At 42.5% G+C, this 19315-nt stretch overlaps 1 protein-coding gene across 2 annotated transcripts in view; it reads right to left on the bottom strand.

Annotated features, from left to right (window-relative positions):
- Window positions 1-19315, bottom strand: part of UBR1 (ubiquitin protein ligase E3 component n-recognin 1) — a 99627-nt gene that overhangs the window by 21850 nt on the left and 58462 nt on the right. The window contains exons 28-36 of one of the 2 annotated variants that reach the window (XM_072986207.2): window positions 19142-19231; window positions 12069-12250; window positions 9674-9876; window positions 8772-8865; window positions 6427-6579; window positions 4691-4788; window positions 3650-3743; window positions 2881-3029; window positions 211-266 (exon numbers count right to left, since the gene is read on the bottom strand). In XM_072986207.2, the coding sequence (XP_072842308.2) occupies window positions 211-266; window positions 2881-3029; window positions 3650-3743; window positions 4691-4788; window positions 6427-6579; window positions 8772-8865; window positions 9674-9876; window positions 12069-12250; window positions 19142-19231 (1119 nt within the window). The remainder of the gene's footprint in view (window positions 1-210; window positions 267-2880; window positions 3030-3649; window positions 3744-4690; window positions 4789-6426; window positions 6580-8771; window positions 8866-9673; window positions 9877-12068; window positions 12251-19141; window positions 19232-19315) is intronic. The other variant, XM_072986206.2, reaches the window with a different exon arrangement.

Here is a 19315-nt window from a genome sequence, read left to right as displayed (position 1 = left end):
GCAAAATGGCTTTCAGACTGTCACCCGCAGTCAAAATACTTACTCTTGTCTCTATATTACATTGCATACATTAACTTTCTATTTTTCAGATACAATATGACTTTACACAAAAACACTATAGATAAGGTAGCAGAAACCTCTTTCCAAATGTAGCATTAGTAGTAATGGCAGTCATGTAATAGGAATCACTACATTTTGTATCATCCATACCTGTCTATTTTGCAGGCAACCAAATAAGGCCTTGCCCTCATCTTCCAGAAGATTTTCTTAAAATAAAATAAAGAAAAATTATAGCAATCTATGTGTAAGATTGTTTGAATTTCAGTTTCATTAACCTTTTTTCATCTTGATGTGAAACCTTATTGATTTATTCTGAATTCATTAATAGGACAAAACTGGGGCTTTTTATGTGGTGCTAATACTGTTATATTGCTGGATATCATCCAATACAGTAAAGAGAACCCTCGCTCAGATGCTAATACTCTGTCATGTGATCCTCTCTCCACCCATCTTCAACACAATTCACCTTAAGTAGCAGACACATGCCAGGCAGTGATCTCCCATTTCTGTAACTATGGCTCTATTAAGTTAATATATGTCTCGTACTTGCCAAACCACTATAATAGCTTTCCCCATATAGAAAACAATGTTTCTGAAGAAGAGAGGTTCCTGCTGATGTATAGGCTCTCCATGTGAGCAAAATGCTTGGGAAATCATGATTCTTCCTCACACAGAGAACCTTCATTATTTCAGGACCTTTCTCCTTTTCAGACCTGTTGCTCTCCACATAGAGAATATGATGATGGAGAGAGAAGGCTCAATTGCTCCTTTTTAAGTATGTTACTGAAAAAGAGGTAACTAATAACTAACTAGAGCTTAATGCTGCCATTCAATATTTGTATAAAATGTATACAGAACATGCTAATTATTCAAGTAACTTTCAGACTGAGAGTAGCAAAAGAAGCACATTATCGCCTAAGAGTTGGTGTGCCCCAGAGTGAGACCATGGTTCTAAATGCTCTTTGATTATGAACTCACTGACTCTTATTTATTTATTATTATTTATTTATTGGACTGATATACCGTCCCATAGCGCTACAAGCACTCTCCGGGCGGTTTACAATTTTTAATTATACAGGCTACACATTGCCCCCCCAGCAAGCTGGGTACTCATTTTACCGACCTCGGAAGGATGGAAGGCTGAGTCAACCTTGAGCCGGCTACCTGGGATTTGAACCCCAGGTCGTGAGCACAGTTTTAGCTGCAGTACAGCGTTTTAACCACTGCGCCACGAGGCTCATCATCTTGCTTTCTCCATCCTCTTCTCTCTTTCTCAATATAAGTACCATCATCTGCAGTAGAAGGACAGCACTGATCTGTCCTTCAGGATTACTAAAACGAACATATGTGGAGCAATTTGAACACTGGAAAAACACAATATAAACAATGAAGCACTATTGCTTCAAAATAAATTATGGGTACTTCTATGCAATGGCCATCAGAAATGAGCCTTGATATATTCATTAAGACTCACTTCAACATAACAGAAAATTAATTACCATAGATGTACAGCGGTGCTTTGACTTGCGAACTTAATCTGTTCCAGAAGATCACTGTAACTCAAAGCACCATTTCCCATGGGAATGCATTGAAACATGATTAATCTGTTCCAGCCAGGAAAAAAAAATCACAACACAACAAAACAAAACAAAAATAAAAACAAAAACATTGCAAGACCCATCAGAAACGCGATTAATCTGTTCTGGCCAAAGGGGGAAAAAAACCCCAAAGCAAACAAACCCTGCAAGACCCATCAGAAATGGAGGGAAAAAAACCCAAAAGCAAACAAACGCTGCAAAACCCATTGGAAACGTGAAAGCCCCCCAAAAACAAAGACTGCAAGACCCATCACAGCACAGAAGCATAATCCCCCAGCCTAAACCCACACTGCAAAACCCACCCAGAACAGGCAGTTTTTAAAAAGCAGAAAGCAGTTCCTTACCAGGGAGTCCGAAGCCTCCTCCGAATGCACACTCTCTAACCGCTAGGGCGAAAGAGCTACAAAAAAGCAGCCTCTTTGCCACCAATGGTTAGCAGTTTGAATTCCCCGCCTTTTTCCCGATTGTAACTTGAAGCTCCGGTCACAAGTCGAAGCAAAATTTTGTGGCCGGAGCTGGTCATAATGTGAACTGGTCGTAAGTCAGGATGGTCACTACAGGCACCACTGTAGATGTATTATGCCTTTTTAGCAATGATGTTCAAAGATATTTCTGGTTCCCTTATCACTTTCACATACAACTAAAAATCTATGTAAACTGAAGGTGGCAATGTGGAGTCTTTAAATGATAAGATCTAATGTTTACACCATCTGGGAACACAGTATATTTTGCAGAACACAGATTTGACATCAGTGCTGGAGAAAAATTTAGAATTATGAGCTACTAGGAATACAGTCTTAACTAGTCATCATGACTGAGGACTGAAGAGATGAAGTTGTGGAAAACTGAAACCTCTCCCAGCCTCGTGGTCCCAGAATTTACTTAGGATTACCTTCCCCTTTGTCTTATTTTGTGTTAGGACAGGGCTGAAGGAGGTGTGGATGTGGCATTCATCACTCTGCCCCTTCTTTACCCCTATTTTGGCACTTGTTCTAACAGACCTAGGGCAGCCAAGCATTATCTAAGAAGATGTTCGAGATCTGCCTGCACAAAAAAGGTTCAGCAAATAATGGCATTTCCGCTAGCAAAAGAGGCTTATTCCAAACTCCCTAGAAACAGGGATCTTTTGGCCTTGCAGAAGTTTCAAAAATTTCTGGAGGTACACAGCTAATATAATATATGGCTAACACATTAAAAATCTAGCATTCTACTTCTGCCTTACCTAAACACTGAATAGTAAAAGCACATGTGCTCCAAGTCATTGCAGGGACATGTGGATCAGTTTCATTGGGAGGAACTTTTAATCCAATTCTGTAAATTGCAGAGGCAAAGCAAACCACCATATCCTTGATACTCTCTGAGTATTTCACTCTGTGGAGAGAGTCAGCAGAACAGATTCTCAACCAGTGGCAACAAATTGAGTTTTAAGAAATAGATTCTAAGAATATCCGTACAATCATGTTTACTTTTGTCACTTGTCATCCTTGGTAACAGACTTAAAATCCTAGGGACATGTCAACCTGAAATGTGTTTTAGATATCTGCCCCCTCTTAAGATCTCTGCATTCTGAAGATAAAATTATAAAGATGATTCTAACTATATCCCTAAGACAAAAATGATCAATAATTAGAAATAACTCAGTCAAAGGCTCTCTTTTTGCCATTTCTGTTTGACAAATGTCCTCAGAAAGAATGATCAAAATGGGCCTTATAAATGAGCTTTAGCACAGATTTTTTAAAAATGCATTCTGTATATAGACTCAGAGTGAAAATAATACACCAGAAAATTACTATAAAAGGAATACAAGTGTGATAGGACACACACATCTTTAGCATGTAAACACAACTCCCTTTAAACGCATGAGAACTTTTCAGCTCAAAAAATGACCATATCATCTAAATCAAAATCCTCATTTTTAAGATCACAGAAGAAACAATACCCAATATGCACTTTCTTGATTGAGCTAAAAGAATGAGAAAAGTGATACTTACAGTGGCTGAACTCCAAAACTAAGAATAGAATGAAAATCAGAAGAGGCATCTTCCATCTCTCTATCAAGTAAAGATGGAGCAATGCATTTTCCTTCTTTCAAATAAAGAAAGAAATGTGCAAGTCAATTTCACATAGTTTAATTAACAGAAATAAAAGTATTTATTTTATTGTTATAGCACACCAATTTCATTAGATAGGCAGGGCTCTCCAAATTTTGGACTACAACTCACACTGCCATTTTTCATTAGCCATACAGGCTGGGGATTCTGGGCATTGTCCAAAACATGTGGCGTACCAAAGATTTGCCAACCCTGGACTAGAGTATAATAATTCCTATATAGCAATTTATCCTAGCAACTCAGCGATCAAATGTAATATATAGCTGATCACATCAATATACTTATAGAGAAATCTTTTAATACCAATTTTCAGCTAAAGCATCAAAGGCAGGAAAACACAACATAAAATCATAAAATGTACTGAGAAGTCAATCTAGCATAAGAGATAAGAAGTTACAAAAAAAAATAACCACATCAGAAACACATTCCAAAAAATAAAACAGAAAAAGGGAGAGATAGATGAAGCCTCCAACAGACTTCCGTACAATCAATAAGCACAAGAAATAGCATCATAGACCATGAACTCTGTATGAGAGGTCTAATTTCGTCTTTTTTCAGCTCTTTATTCTTCGAGAGTCCTAAGTTGTACTTTGAGAAGAACTTTAAAAGATACTTGAATTATCTGTAACTAAATTAAGACAGTTACAATGCAGAATCCTACAAAACTGCACTTGAAATAAGTAACAGGATGCCTAAGAGTGAAATCAAGCATTGCATCTCCCTAAAATTTTCATCAAAAGCTCTTCCTAGATTTTGAGGACATGTTGCAAAGTGATGGGGCAGAGAGAATCACTCCTTCCCTGCTTTGAAGATGGAAGCAATTCCATCATCAGACATAACTGGATACTAACCCAAGTTTTAAGATATTCCAGTTTCTTAAACTTCCTCTAAAATTAAAAGTTCTGGATGAAAAGTACCAACCTTCAGTATTTTTCTTGTTGTAGCCAGATAGTCGGGCCATAAGAATCTCTATCCACTTGGGGAGAGAGAGAAGCTGAGCTACCACCAATGCATCCTCACTGGCAACAGAAAAAGACAATGACAGTTTCCACAAGCATATCCAAAATTCTAATCCCTATAACCCAGTATTTAAAATGCTCATGGCTACCTGGGATTGAACCCAGGTCGTGAGCACAGTTTTGGCTGCAGTATAGCAGTTTAACCACTGTGCCACTGCCCTTGTTACATCTCAAGTGGTTTACTGTAACACGCTCTATGTGGGGCTTGCCTTTGGAAAGTGTTCAGAAAATCCAAAGGGTCTAAAACGCAGCAGACGGATTGCTGACTGGGGATGTGACTTCCATTACAGCACCTACACTGACTGCCAATCCATTTCGGGGCACAATTCAAAGTGCTGGTTTTAACCTATAAAGCTCTAAATGGCTTGGGTCCAAGCTATCTAAAAGACTGCATCTCCCTCTGTGAGCCTGCCCAGGCATTAAGATCATCAAGGGAAGCCTTCTCTGTCGCTGCTCCAAGACTCTGGAACTCGCTCCCAGAGGAAACAATGCTGGCCTCATCATTGCTAGTCTTCCAGAAGCAGGCAAATACTTTTATCTTCAGGCAGGCTTTCCCTTAATAACTGGTGGTCCAAGAGGGGTTTTTAAATGGATTGTTGTGCTCTGTTGTTTTAAATTTGTTTCAGTATAGATTTTATTACTGTTTTAATGTAATGCCTGTTTAATTCTTTTTTTAAAAAATTGTATACCTACTGTTTTTAGCCTTTAAAAATTGTCTTTTTAATTATGTATGCCACCTTGGGTTCTTTGTTAGGATAAAGGTGGGATAAATATATTTTAAATAAATATGTATATTTTTTTGCAAACTTGTCAATTTATATATATAAAAGCATAAAATATGGTGTTTCTTCACAACAGAAAAGGCTCTTCAAACAGGCAGTAGGATATATCATACCTAGCATAAAATATTTGTATATAAGTTGAAAAGAATTATCTAATTTTCTGTGTCGGGATCTGCAGATGAAGTCTTGTTGTAGGGATCTGCAGATGAAACCTATTGCCGGGATCTGCAGATGAAACCTACTGCCGGGATCTGCAAATGAAGCCTAGTTGTAGGGATCTGCAGATGAAGCCTAGTTGTAGGGATCTGCAGATGAAGTCTAGTTGTAGGGATCTGCAGATGAAACCTATTTCCCCTCTTGACCAGCAAGGAGAAAGAAAGAGGCGAGCACTCGAGTGTGTGTTTCAGGGCGGGATCCGGATGATCTAAAAATTCAGTGGGAATACTCCCCTTATCCGTCGCCGCATCCCCCTTTTATTGTTCTCTACTACCTTTGCACTGGTTAATCAAAAACCATTTTAAACACAGGGAGGTTAATATCCTGAATACACAAGTATGGTAAACAGAGGGGCCGGTAAACACAGGCACGTAAATCCTAAATACACAAGCAGGGTAAACATTCCTGAATACAGAGCAGGGTAAACATAGACAGATAACCTTAAATACACAAGTGAGTTAATACAATTTACCCAGAGACAGGAAATTATCCTAGATACCAAAACAGGTTAATGAATCATCCTTACTGGAAACTGACCTGGGCCCAAGCACAATGTCTGCTATATACATTGTAAAAGCATACAATTTCCCCACAATTCTGTTTAAATATTACAGGGGAAAAATCAAATGTTTTATCATACCTGTTTATTTTTTGTGTTTCCAAAGGAATGATTGGTATCACAGTATTGCAGAGGGATTTACAAAGAGGACAGAGGTACTCTCCATTGTCCAGGTCAAAAACTTGTTCAACATGATGACGCTGCCGAGAGTTTAGCTGAATGGCTTCAAAGTATCTATAATAGTCCAACAGACAACCAAAAGGAAGGCTTATAATGCAACAAACAAAAACAGAGTTGTGATAAGCATTCAGTCCTCTTCTACACCAAAATATTTTGTCATTGTGTACTTGGTTTATGTTTTAACTCTGCACACAAGCAAAAGATGAAAGGAATATCTGGGGCCATTCAGAGCAAAAACATGTATCCTGTTCAAGATATTTCGGAAGATCAGTGAAAGCAGTATGTAATGAAAACATTTAAGAGACACTATAGACCCCAACAGCTGATTAAAGGTTCCCCCTCCTTGTCGCAAGACCCCCAAAGCCTTTTCCAGGGCAACACAATTATGCCCACTGTAGTACTGAGAATTATATTCTCTTCAGCAGCACCTAAAGAAGATATCTGAATATGCCTGGTTAACTGCCCAGCTTACAGAGGTGCCTCCATCTCGACTCCTTGCTCACACAAAGACATACAGTACAGTACTGTGTCACCATTCAAATACAAGTGCTATACTGTAGTTCATTAGATACTTCTGTTTTGCTGTAAAGGGTAGGTACTCCCCAAGATTAATAGTGCATTCCGAATTTAGCCTGGAATGTAATGCTTGAGATACAGGTTCTACAGGTATGGTTCTGTGGCTGACACTCCCAGAATTCTGCTCTGGAGAATTCTAGGAGAATGCTGGAAGTTGCAGTCTCAAAAGCACACACAAATGGCCCAGACTTAAAGCAGTCGTGCAAGTCAAACATTATTCAAAGGCAAGATTTCTCACATATATGTACGACAGTTGAAACCAAAACATTAGACTGTATAATTGGTAAATTATATTATATAATTGGAATATTTCAATAATGTTTTATAACTTACTAGTTAAAATCCTATCGGTGTTATATAAGGCTTCTGTAGTTTGTTGTGACTAATTTCAGCTATTTAACAAAATTGTCAGGGTGTATCTCAAACACACATATAATTGGTCAACCAAGATGTGCTCTGACACTTTGTCAATTAATTGCAGCAAGTTGCATACACCATACATGAATACCAACAGGATTCCAACAATTATTTACTTCAGTATGCTCTAAATGAGTAGGATGGAGACTGTCTCCATTTTTGACTTGCAGTTCTTTAAGTATACACATACTCTATTCCAACATATTTTCTTTCACTGAGATACTTGATGCTACTTGACATGTGGCACTCCTTTGCTTTTGAACAGGACTCAGAGATGCACCATTAAGCAGAGACTGGTATACAGTGGAGTCTCGACCTACGAATAGCCCCATTTACGGACTTTTCGACCTATGTACAATTCCAGCTGCAAATTTTTGGATCGACCTCCGGACGGAGCTTTGACGTACAGACGAAAAGGGCAAGGAAAAAGGGCGGGAAAATCAAACCGTTGGTGGCGAAGAGGCTGCTTCTTTAGCTCTTTCGCCCCAACGGTTTGGAAAAGGGAGCCAGGCGGTGGGGGAGAAACGCAGGAGCCGATCTGGCCTTTCTCTCCCACTGGGCAGCTTCTCCGCTGCTGAAACCACCATCGGGCCAGCCCTTCGGGAGAAGCCGGGTGGCGGGGAAGAAAGGCAGGAGCAGACCCGGTCTTTCTCCCCCACCGACTGGCTTCTCCCAAAGCGCTGTGCCCGATGGTGGTTTCAGCAGCGGAGAAGCCTCGCGGTGGGGGAGAAAGACCGGATCAGCTCCTGACTTTCTTCCCCGCCACCTGGCTTCTCCCAAAGGGCTGCCCCAATTGTCCTTTCAGCAGTGGAGAAGCTGCCCGGTGGGGGAGAAAGGGCTGGAACGGATTAATGGGTTTTCAATGCATTCCTATGGGGAATGCATTTTTGACCTATGGAATTTTCAACCTATGGACACTGTTCCAATACGGATTAAGTCTGTAGGTCGAGATTCCACTGTAAAACGCATAACAGTATACCAGAATTAAATCCCAGAATTAATTTGGGAATGGAGTAGCACTCATTTTATTAAAAATCCACCTATAATTATCCCAATGCTTCTTAATTTCTAGTGTATAATTCAGGGCAGAAGTGTCACTTTGATGTTGCTACTGTGAAACTTTTAGGAATCAGAAATCCTTTGGAGATTGACTAGTAGATCCCAATCAACTTTCCACTTAATGTCTCGGGAAAAGACAGCTTGAAAAGTGACTGTACAAAAACAAATAATGTTTATTAAACATAACTGCTTACTTTTGCCAGCAGGCAGCATGCATTACATGACCACAACTGCCAGTATGAGTTCCACAAGACAAGTCAGGATCCATGAAAAGAGGATCAATCTTATCTATTGAGGAAAAAGTAGAAATAATTATTGCATCATTGTGAACTTAAAATTTTGCTCCCCTCCCCATCTAACAAAATTGGAGATCCAGTTTTCTTAGATATATATTTTCAGAGAAGCCAAAATAGTTCCAACTCTTATTTATGATTCTCCATAAGTTAAGAAATGGCCTATTGCACAAAGCGTCTATGCTAAGTTCAGGTCCGGCTTTCTTTTCAAGCTGGAGGGAGCAACAGGGCTCATCAATTGGCAGCCTTTAAACAATAAATTGTATTAAATTCCTTTGCATTATAATTTCAGAGAAAAAAGAAGAGAATTTCCTCTTATGTTTTACATTACAGTAGTATCACAAAAGAAGAGAGAACTTTGCTCATAACTTTTATTTTAGAGAATAAAATTTAAAATATTGTTGACATAACAATATCTTGCAGTTTCTCTTAGCTGTATCAGCAAACTTCAAAAAGTTATCCTCTACTATGTTCCTCTACTACCTTGTTCCCTGTAGCCCCCATGCCCTGATCAATCTGCTACAGAGAACTGTGGGAAAGGTGCTGAAAGATGCATAGGTAGCTGTTGAGGGCAACTGCTGAAAGTCACAGTCCTCCTGATTCCCCTTATGGAAACCTTCTACTGGTTGAGGAAAATCAGTTGGATATCAACTTATGGATTTCCTATTAGATGGCTTAAAAACTTTTATGGAATATTAAGAAAAAATGCAGTACTGTAAGTTGATCTAGCATAGGTCTCAAATAAGATTTAAACAATATCAACATCTATGCAAACAGGTGGCTTAGAAACAGAAGGTACATACCTCCCGAAAGTTCAAGCATTTTCCCCCTGTGTTGGGTTAAGGCAGTGGATTTCTGGACACAGGCAGATAAAACCATGGCAGCACTCTCTTGTCTCACTTCTTGTTCTTCCTGGCATAAGATACATGTCAACACTTCTTTTTCTGAAACAGTTGGGCCTCTTTTGGGCCCCAAGGCAATTCTGGTATAATCTATAGTTGGTGGGCTGAGATAAAGACATAAAAAGACTCAAACTATCAGAGCTTCAATCAACAGATATTATCAGAAAAGCAATCAATATTATTACTTGTAATTTATATTTACATACAATCCAAAAAAAGTTTAAAACCTCTATGGGAATAGCAATAATGTTCAAATGAACTGCCACCAAACCTGAGATTGAAAATAGTGGATTTCCAGTAACTGGGCAAAATATTTATACATTTACAATACAGTCCCACTCTGATGTCTGAGGAAGTGGACTTGTCCATGAAAGCTCACATTAAAATATAGCAGTTAGTCTTTAAGGTACCACAACATTCTGGTTTTCTCTATTTTTCTTCTCTGTTTCTGGCCTGACATGTTAGCACAGACTAACACAGCTGCCTCTTCTAAAACTACTGGAGGGAGAAAGAACATCTGACAAGGCAAAATGCTGACAATCATGCTTCACATTTCAGCATGGTCACTGCCTTTAAGCATGGCAGATTCCGCAATACATCCAAAGTTTATATGCTTCCCCCTTCCCCACTGTAACTGGTACTGTACTACAGTGGTGCCTCGCATTGCGATGTTAATTCGTTCCAAAAAAATCACTGTTGCACGAAAACGTTACAATGCGAAAATAAAAAGCCCATAGAAACACATTAAAACCTGATTAATGCGTTCCTATGGGCTTAAAACTCACTGTTCAGTGAAGATCCTTCATAGTGGCACCATTTTCCCTGCCTCTAAAGCGAGGAATCTGTCCCAGAAAACAGCGGGCGGCTATTTTCCCCCCCGGCAGCCATTTTGAAACCGTCGATCAGCTGTGCGAAAAGGGTCGCTTTGTGATGATCGGTCATCGCAAAGCAAAAATACCCCATAGGGAACATCACAAAGTGATCGCAAAAGTGATCGCAAAAACAGCGTCACTAAGCTATTTTGTCGCTAAATGGAGCGATCGCTAAGCGAGGCACCACTGTACCATATCTGTATTGGTTTTCATCCTTTAAGACGTCAATTTCTTTCCCATGTTTTCCTCTGGATACAGAATGTGTAAAAAGTCATTATATGCCATCAAGTCAATACTGACTTATGGTGACCTTTTTCAGGGTTTTCCAGGTAGAGAATATTCAGGAGTGGTTTATCATTCCCTTCTTCTGGGCTTACACTGGGACTATGCAGCTTCTCAAAGATACACAGGCTGGCTCTACTCACAAGGAAGCACAGTGGGGAATCAAATTCCCAACCTCTGGCTCTGCAGCATAAGCCACTGAGTTATAATGTGTGAAGCAGTTAACTGAACCGATGCTGTCCAAATGAAAAAGACATGAATGCTTTCACATCAAATTAGCTGCTGAACAGTCAGAAGAAGTGTAAGTCCTTAGCAAGTTCTATTGATTACTGTAGACTTGCAAAATTAAGGAAGTTACAGGAACCACAAATACGGGGAAATTTCTAATTGTGTCATTCTATTAGATCAGATTCCTCCTTCCAGCTGCAATCTTCCACCATCTATATATGGAATCTGTCAGAACAAATTTGGCGTACATGTAACACTGCAGAAGAGAAAAAGGAAGCACAAAACTGTCCTGTATGAGCGTATGCCCATTTACGTTCTGCTGTATTTAAGTTCTGAGTTCCATGTTTGCAATGCTCCCCATTTACCAATTTGTTGAACAGTTTGTCAAATGTATCATATTCGTCAGGTTCAGGGATGGTAGCCTAGATGCACAACTACCAATAAACCTGTCCGCTCAATAGCTGTATTAATAATTTTGCATTGTTCGGTACTGACAAAAATTAATTTATACTAGCTTGATAATATATGGTCAACAACAGTCTCTAAAAAATTACATACAACTGAGGAAGAATTGACATCAGCAGATGGGTCCATTTCTTAGGTACTCTTCCACGCCATATGCTAACAGCACTGTACTACTTCGAAGAACACCAAACCAGTAACTCACATTTTAAAACAAAGTTCTGGACTGACTATCTGACCGTCAAAGTCTTGAGTTTATAGAGACAAGGCCAATGTCTGATAGCATTACATGCTCATATAGCTTAGGTCCCCATTTTACCTCTGGATTCAGTTCCTTCCCCCTTTTTCAGTTTTCAGCTGCTTGCTAATCTCTTTGTACATACAATATTATTTACAATAGGTTTCATAGAGACAAAAATCATCACATATATTGAATTTAACTCTGTTCCTACCTCTCCTCTTCCATAACATCTCTTCCCTGTGTTTCTTGTGTACTTTCATATAAAAGCTTATGCGTTTCAATGAAATTCTTCTGCAAAGCAGACATCTGGGCCATGATCTTCTGTCGATGCAGCCTGGCTGCTTCTGCCTTTCGCTTCCTCTCAGCCTTCTCCTTGTCCTGAATTCTTTGCATCTTATTTAGTAGCAGAAAAAAACCCAACTCGTTATTAATGGAAAGGACAACAGAAGTATTTCAAGAAAGGACAGGTTACTTACCTGTAAACATGGTTCTTCAAGTGGATTCTCCATGAATACACACTAGTGGGTTAAGACAGCGCTTGCGCTGGCCTCTCGGAATATTCTAGAGCTGCAAGAGAAAAGTAACAATGTTTTAGGTTGCCTTGTATAGCGCATGCTCCGCCCGCCAACGGCTCAGTTCCGTATGTCCGCCACATAGAGAGTTGGAACCTCCAACATCCACCAGTGACGAACATGTGGGGAGGCCAGGCGGGACGTGTGTATTCATGGAGAATCCACTTGAAGAACCATGTTTACAGGTAAGTAATCTGTCCTTCTTCAACATGGTCCTCCATGAATCCACACTAGTGGGTGACTAGGAAGCACACTTACTGGATGGTGGGCCGTCACTGAAGTAGTGAAGTCAAAACAGCCCTTCCAAACTTGGTCTCAGCCTTAGCCCGAAGGTCCAACTTGTAATGGGTAACAAAAGTAGAAACATTGGACCAAGTAGCAGACCGACAAATCTCTTGAATATCGATCCCTCTGAGCAGGGCCGTAGAAGTAGCCATGACCCTGGTGGAATGGGCCTTGAGACCTTCAGGGATAGGTTTCTTCAACAGCTCATATGCTAGGGAAATGGTAGAGACCAACCACCTAGAAAGAGAGGATGATGAGGCAGGAGAACCTTTACGAGGCCCATAAAAACAAAGAAACAGTCTGTGGGCCTTCCTGAAGTCTTTAGTCCTGGTAACATAATAGGCCAATGCCCTGCGAACATCTAAAGAATGGAGCATGCGCTCAACTTCTGTAACTGCATTAGGAAAAAGGGTTGGCAAGATTAACGGTTGGTTAACGTGGAATTCAGAAACAACCTTAGGCAGAAACGTGACATCACGTTATCCTTAAAGAACTGTAAATACGGAGAGTCAGCACGTAGAGCAGCTAACTCACTAGCTCTCCTGGCTGAGGTAATGGCTACCAAAAATAAAGTCTTAAAGGACAAAAACTTCAAATCACAAGAGGCCATAGGCTCGAAGGGATGCCTGGTAAGACAATGCAAGACAGTCTGCCGTGACCACTGAGGTACAGGTTTCTTAGCCAGAGGTCTCATGTTGCAAAGTCCTTTGAAAAATGCCTTAAGAGTTGGGTGAGAGAACCATCGTGATGACTCCGAACCTGGAGGCTGGAACGCTACAATAGCTGAAGTGTAAACCTTCAGTGTAGACTTAGATAGGCCCAAATCAAAGAGATGTCTAAGATATAACAGTAGAGATGATAAGGCAACGGGTGAGGATTGTAATCCACGTTCCTTAGCAAATCTAAGAAAATTCCTCCATTTGTAACTATAAAGCAACTTGGTTGCAGGTTTCCGGGCCTTGTCAATGACCTCAGTCAATGATGGGAAATCCTCCACGCTGTCAAGTGGAGCGCTTCGAGGTCCGGATGAAGAACATTCCCTTCGCTCTGAGTGAGTAAGTTGGGAAGTAATGGTAGTGTCACCTTGTCCACTGACATTTGAAACAGTATGGAGAACCACGGTCGATGCGGCCACCAAGGGGCAATCAGCACTGCTTCTGCCCTCGTCTGCAGTACTCTGACTATGACCCTCTGAAGGAGTGGTAGAGGCGGATAAAGGTAGATGAGGCCCCTGTTCCACGGTACCATAAATGCATCCCCGAGAGAACCTTTTCCCCTGCCGGCGCGAGATGCATATCGTGGACACTTCCTGTTGTGTTGTGTCACAAACATGTCCACTACTGGTTGACCCCATCTTTGACAAAGGGTAGTGAACACTTTCTGGTCTAGTTGCCACTTGTGGGATTGAAAAGGACGACGACTGAGCTCGTCTGCCAACTGATTGTCTGAAGTGGCAACGTGGCCACTGGGAAGATGTGCCTCTGGTAGCACCATTCCCAGAAGTGTACTGCCAGAAACAGAAGAGACCTTGACCTTGTGTCCCCTTGCTTGTTCAGGTAGTACATTGTGGTAGTATTGTCTGTTACAACCTGCACAGCTTTGCCTTTTAGGAGAGGGAGAAAAGCCCTGAACGCCTTTATTACTGCCAGCATCTTTAGATGGTTGATGTGAAGAGACGCTTCCTGTGGGAGCCACAAAGCATGTATCTGGTGTTGTAAACAATGGGCTCCCCATCCCACTGGGCTGGCATCTGTCGTCACCTGTATGGTAAGTTGTAGAGGACGAAAGGGCCGCCCGATCAACAGATGCGGCAGAAACAGCCACCACTGGAGTTGGGTCGCAAGTTCTGGGGTGACCCTTAGGCGTTTGTGCTGATTGTCCATCGCCGGGTTGAACAAAGCTAGTAGCCACGACTGGAGAGAACGCATTTTGGGTCTCGCATGAGGCAGAGTGGCCGTTGTCGAGGCCATGAGCCCCAACAGATGTTGTGCCAGTTTTGCCGAAACTGTCCTTCGTGGTTTGAACCTCAGGACTGCCTTCCTTATTTTCCTGATGCACTCTGGAAGTATAAACATGCAAGCTTGTATAGCATCCAGCCTGGCCCCTATATAGTCCATCACCTGAGAGGGTTGTAAATGAGACTTGTCGTAATTGATGGATAGGCCCAAAGCCTGTAGGGTCTGCAGAACTTGACGAGTGTCCTGGTAGGCTTGTTGTTTGGACTTCGACACAATCAGCCAGTCGTCGATGTAAGGGTAGATTTGAATCCCTTTTAGACGTAGATAAGCTGCCACAGGAGCCATACACTTGGTGAAGGTCCGTGGAGCCGTGGAAAGGCCGAATGGGAGAACCACAAATTGGTATTAGGGTCCTTGAATATTAGGCGAAGGTACTTTCTGTAGGACTTGTGGATCGTAACGTGAAAGTAAGCATCCTTCAGATCCACCACTACAAACCAATCTCCTTTCCTCAGCAGGTGAATGATGCCTTCGAGAGTAACCATCCTGAACCTTCGAGGATTGAGGTAGGTGTTCAGATCCCTCAAGTCCAGTATAGGACGAAGACCTCCATCCTTTTTGGGGACGGTAAAGTACCGGGAATAAAAGCCATTCAGGATGTCTCTGCGAGGTACCTTCTGGATGGCTTGCTTCTGTAGTAGGGTGAGAATCTCCTCCTCTAGGATGGGGTCAAAGGATGTATGCCTGACCCATCCTAGAGGAGGCAATTCTATAAACTCCAGGCGGTAGCCGGAGCTGATAATTTTCAAGACCCAGGTGTCTTGAGTGATCTTGTACCAGTTCTGGAGGTAAGGAGAAAGGCGAGTAGGATGGTGGGTGGTCCGGATGCTCAGTGGGAAGTCAAAGGTATTGTTTAGACTTCTGACCAGAGGGCTTGAAAGACTGACGCTTGTTGCCATGCGGTTTGAAACTGGAGGCTGAGGAAGAAGCTTGAGAAGATCTTGCAGGTGGCTGAGGCCTGAATTGATGGAATGTAGAGGTTGTAGCCTGTTGGTACAGCTGCTGTTGTGTTCTGGAGCGCCACTGAAATCTAGATGGCCTTGACTGTTGTTGTACAGCGTATGATTTAGCTGTTTTCTTGCTTTTATGTAGATTTTCCAAATTCTCGTCCGTCTTTTCACTGAACAGTCCAGAGGCGTCAAAGGGTAAGTTCTTGATTCTAGCTTTGATATTGTCTACTATGTTTGCTGAACGTAGCCAAGCGTGCCGTCTTAATGTGATGATAGAGGCCAAATTTCTGGCATTGGCATCAGCCACGTGACGTGATGCCAAGCGTTGATGCTTGGAGACAGTCTGTGCCTCAGCATGAGCGTTAAGGCATGCCTGTCTAATGTCCTCTGGTGCCACTTGGAGTGCTGGAAGCACTCTTGCCCACAACTGTTTTTGATAGGCCCCCATAGCAACAAGATAGTTGAGGGCCCTAAGGGCAAAGGTTGTCATGGAGTATAACCTTCTCCCGAGCACTTCCAAGTCCCTTCCTTCTTCATTAGTAGGGGTTGGATGACCTTTGGTAGGTAATCGTGCTGCACTGGACTCTACGATGAGAGAATTAGGGGCAGGGTGTTTCAACAGACATTCAGTTTTTGGCCCGTGGACTCGATACATATTTTCAGTCCTTCTTGAAAAAGATGGGGAATCAGCTGGATGTTCCCAATATTCAGTGATAAGGTCCATAAGCTCTGGTACATACGACAAACTAACAGGACGAGATCTCTCCTTATGAATATCTCCAAAAATGAGATCATCCTCACGTGTAGGAGACTTCTCCACTTCCATCCTCAAAGTTGTAGCCATCCTGGAAAACATCTGCGGGTAGGATGAAAAATCCTCAGATGGAGACAAGGGGTGGATGTCGGCTGCATCAGATCCTAGTGGTTCCCCTGGTAAGGGGGTTTCCAGAGAGGCATCAGATGTGCCCTCATCTTCCTGGTCCGAGGAAGGACGGAAGCTTTGGTCATTTTCATCCTCTGAAGACCGAGATGGAAACGGTTGAGTCCCTCCTGTAGGCTTGGAAGGTTTCGGGAGGAGTGGTTCACCCGAGACAGGAGGGAGCGCCAAAGGCTTATCAGGAGCAGTCGACATCGAGGGACCCGATTTAGTAGACCACCCTTCCGTCGACAGGACACGCTCTTCCTTATCACCTACAGGGTATTTGCGATGTCGCCGTCTCTTCGGAGGCGTAGTGGAGGACGAGGATGAGGAGGAGTAATAAGTCCTCTTCTGTCGCCTTCTCCTATCCCTCGATGTGGAGGAGGAGTCGGAGGAGTAATCCCTCCGACTTCGGTGACGCCTCCGAGATCGTCGCCTGTCCCTGCTGTCGTCAGAGTCCGAAGTGGAGTAATCTCGACGACGGTGCTTTCTGCGCCTATCGGTGTCAGAAGCGCGCTTGCGCTTGCGATGGCGCTTGGTCCTTTTAGATGGAGGCTCCTCCTCGGGATCGGATACTGGACGTCGAGGAGGGTCAGGCTCAACAGGCTGCACCGGTCTTCTCGGAGAAGACATGGGAGACTTGGTGGTCGGAGATCCCGGTGTAGACGATCGGGATCGAGACGCCCGCCCGGTTAGAATAGGGCTATCGGGCGGATCGGTCAAGCCAGAGATGATCCTTCCAATCTGGCTTACCATAGGAGACCTCTCGACAACTCCCAATGGTTTTGGTCGAGGTGGAAGAGAGGTTCCAGGCTCCAACATGGACTCTCGATCGCGGGATGAGTCCTCTAAAATCGGTGAAGGAAGTGAGGCGGAGATAGGCGGGACCACAAGGGTAATCTCCTTAGACTTCGACACCGTTTTCACCAATTCTTTTTTCTTCTTTAGGTGTTCGGATGTCGATGGGACTGCGGAATCAGTCGAGGTTGAGGTAAGTATTTTCTTAGACGAACTTTTCTTCTTAGACTTGCCCTTAGAAACTTTCTTAGAGGGCTTGTCCTTAGAAGCCTCAGAGGAAGTGGATGGAACTACCCGAATCTCTGACCGTACAGTAGAGGAGGAAGGCGCTACCTCCATTTCGGATGGCTGAGAGGCTGACAGAGTTTGCTTCCAAAGAGAGTATTTTAAGCGTTGCTGACGAGCCTTCAGGGTAACTTTAGTGAACTGTTTGCAGTGTCTACACTGGGACACCGAGTGCGATTCTCCAAGACAGTACAGGCAGAGCGAATGCCCATCCTGGAAAGGGAGTTTTCTGGAACAGGCGGTACAGAGACGAAAGGGTCCTCTCCTCGGAGATGGCTTTTCCTTTGGAGGCATAGACTGACCGGTATAAGGCAGGTAGACCAAGAGTCCAGGATCGTGGTAGAGATCCCCACGAGGCTCGGCTTAGGGAAAGTAGACCAAGAGCCCAAAGTGAGGGAAACTCGGCGGGTCTAGAAGTGAAGATATCCAGTAGGTGCGCAGTTCCCTGCAGGAGGCCAATTAGCCGCAACTGAATAAGTCCGGTTGGCGCGTGGCGCCTCAGCGGGAGGCCTGATAGGCCAATTAGGCCGAAACAGGTCTGTACAGGAACGCTAGAGGCAAGGGAAAAGTCAAAAGCCAGTCCGAGGTCAGGGCAACGACGAGTAAATCAGCGATATTCAGTCCAGTCAAAAGGGATGAATAAAACAGCGAAAAATATAGCGAAAATAGTAGCTCTATCCGAGAGGTTCCAACTTTCACAAGCAGAAAAAAGGAACTGAGCCGTTGGCGGGTGGAGCATACGCTATACAGGGCAAACTAAAACATTGTTACTTTTCTCTTGCAGCTCTAGAATATTCCGCTGTCTTAACCCACTAGTGTGGATTCATGGAGAACCACGTTGAAGAACGCTACATTTTAATAAGAGTGAGAGTATAATGAATTAACACTAGTGCCACCACTGCAAATTGAAAAAAAGCATTGATTCATCTTGCTCCCTCTCCAAATCCCAACACGTTCCCCAAATACAGTACTAACCCATAAGCAATTGTCATCCATTCAAAAGCAAAGTCGAAGACAACTGCTCAGGCAAATGCACAGATGGGGTACAAAGATTTGCTGTCCTGGACCCAAACGAATTTTTTTCTAAGCAGTATTAATGATAGACTGGCTTAGGCCAGTAAAGCACAAACATCAATATGAAGCCTCTTTAGCATAAAATGATGGGCTATGTGCCCACTGTTCCTTGGAAGAGTCACAATATACATTTTCCATTGCACATGGAGTCACATGACTGTGTGTGATCAGAAATACCTATCCTGACTTCCTAATTTGCAGAAATTGGCTGCTGAAAGTTAGACTGATGAAGTTATGCTGGTAGAAATAATTAACATAATTCTGGTCGTTGTTATTTAACAGTGCATTTATGTGCTTAGAGTTGTGGACCTGGCATTTAAAATTCAAAAGAAAAACAACATTTTTTTCTTGGGTATGTATTATTCTTTCTATTGCAAAGTTACCTCATTGGCTTTCGTAGATTCTGGTGCAGCTGCAGCAGCTGCTGTGAGAAGGCAAGACTTTTCTCTTAGACGTTTTATTGTTTCAAACATCTGGGAACAGAGATTTAATGGTTAAAACACTGATTACAGGTGATATTTCCAATTTACTTTGCATGATGGCATCTCTTTGAGGAT

This window comes from Pogona vitticeps, chromosome 1, assembly GCF_051106095.1.
Source record: "Pogona vitticeps strain Pit_001003342236 chromosome 1, PviZW2.1, whole genome shotgun sequence".
Lineage (NCBI taxonomy): Eukaryota > Metazoa > Chordata > Lepidosauria > Squamata > Agamidae > Pogona > Pogona vitticeps.
The sequence above is the reverse complement of the archived record's forward strand: the minus strand, read 5'-3'. Positions and strand labels throughout refer to the sequence as shown.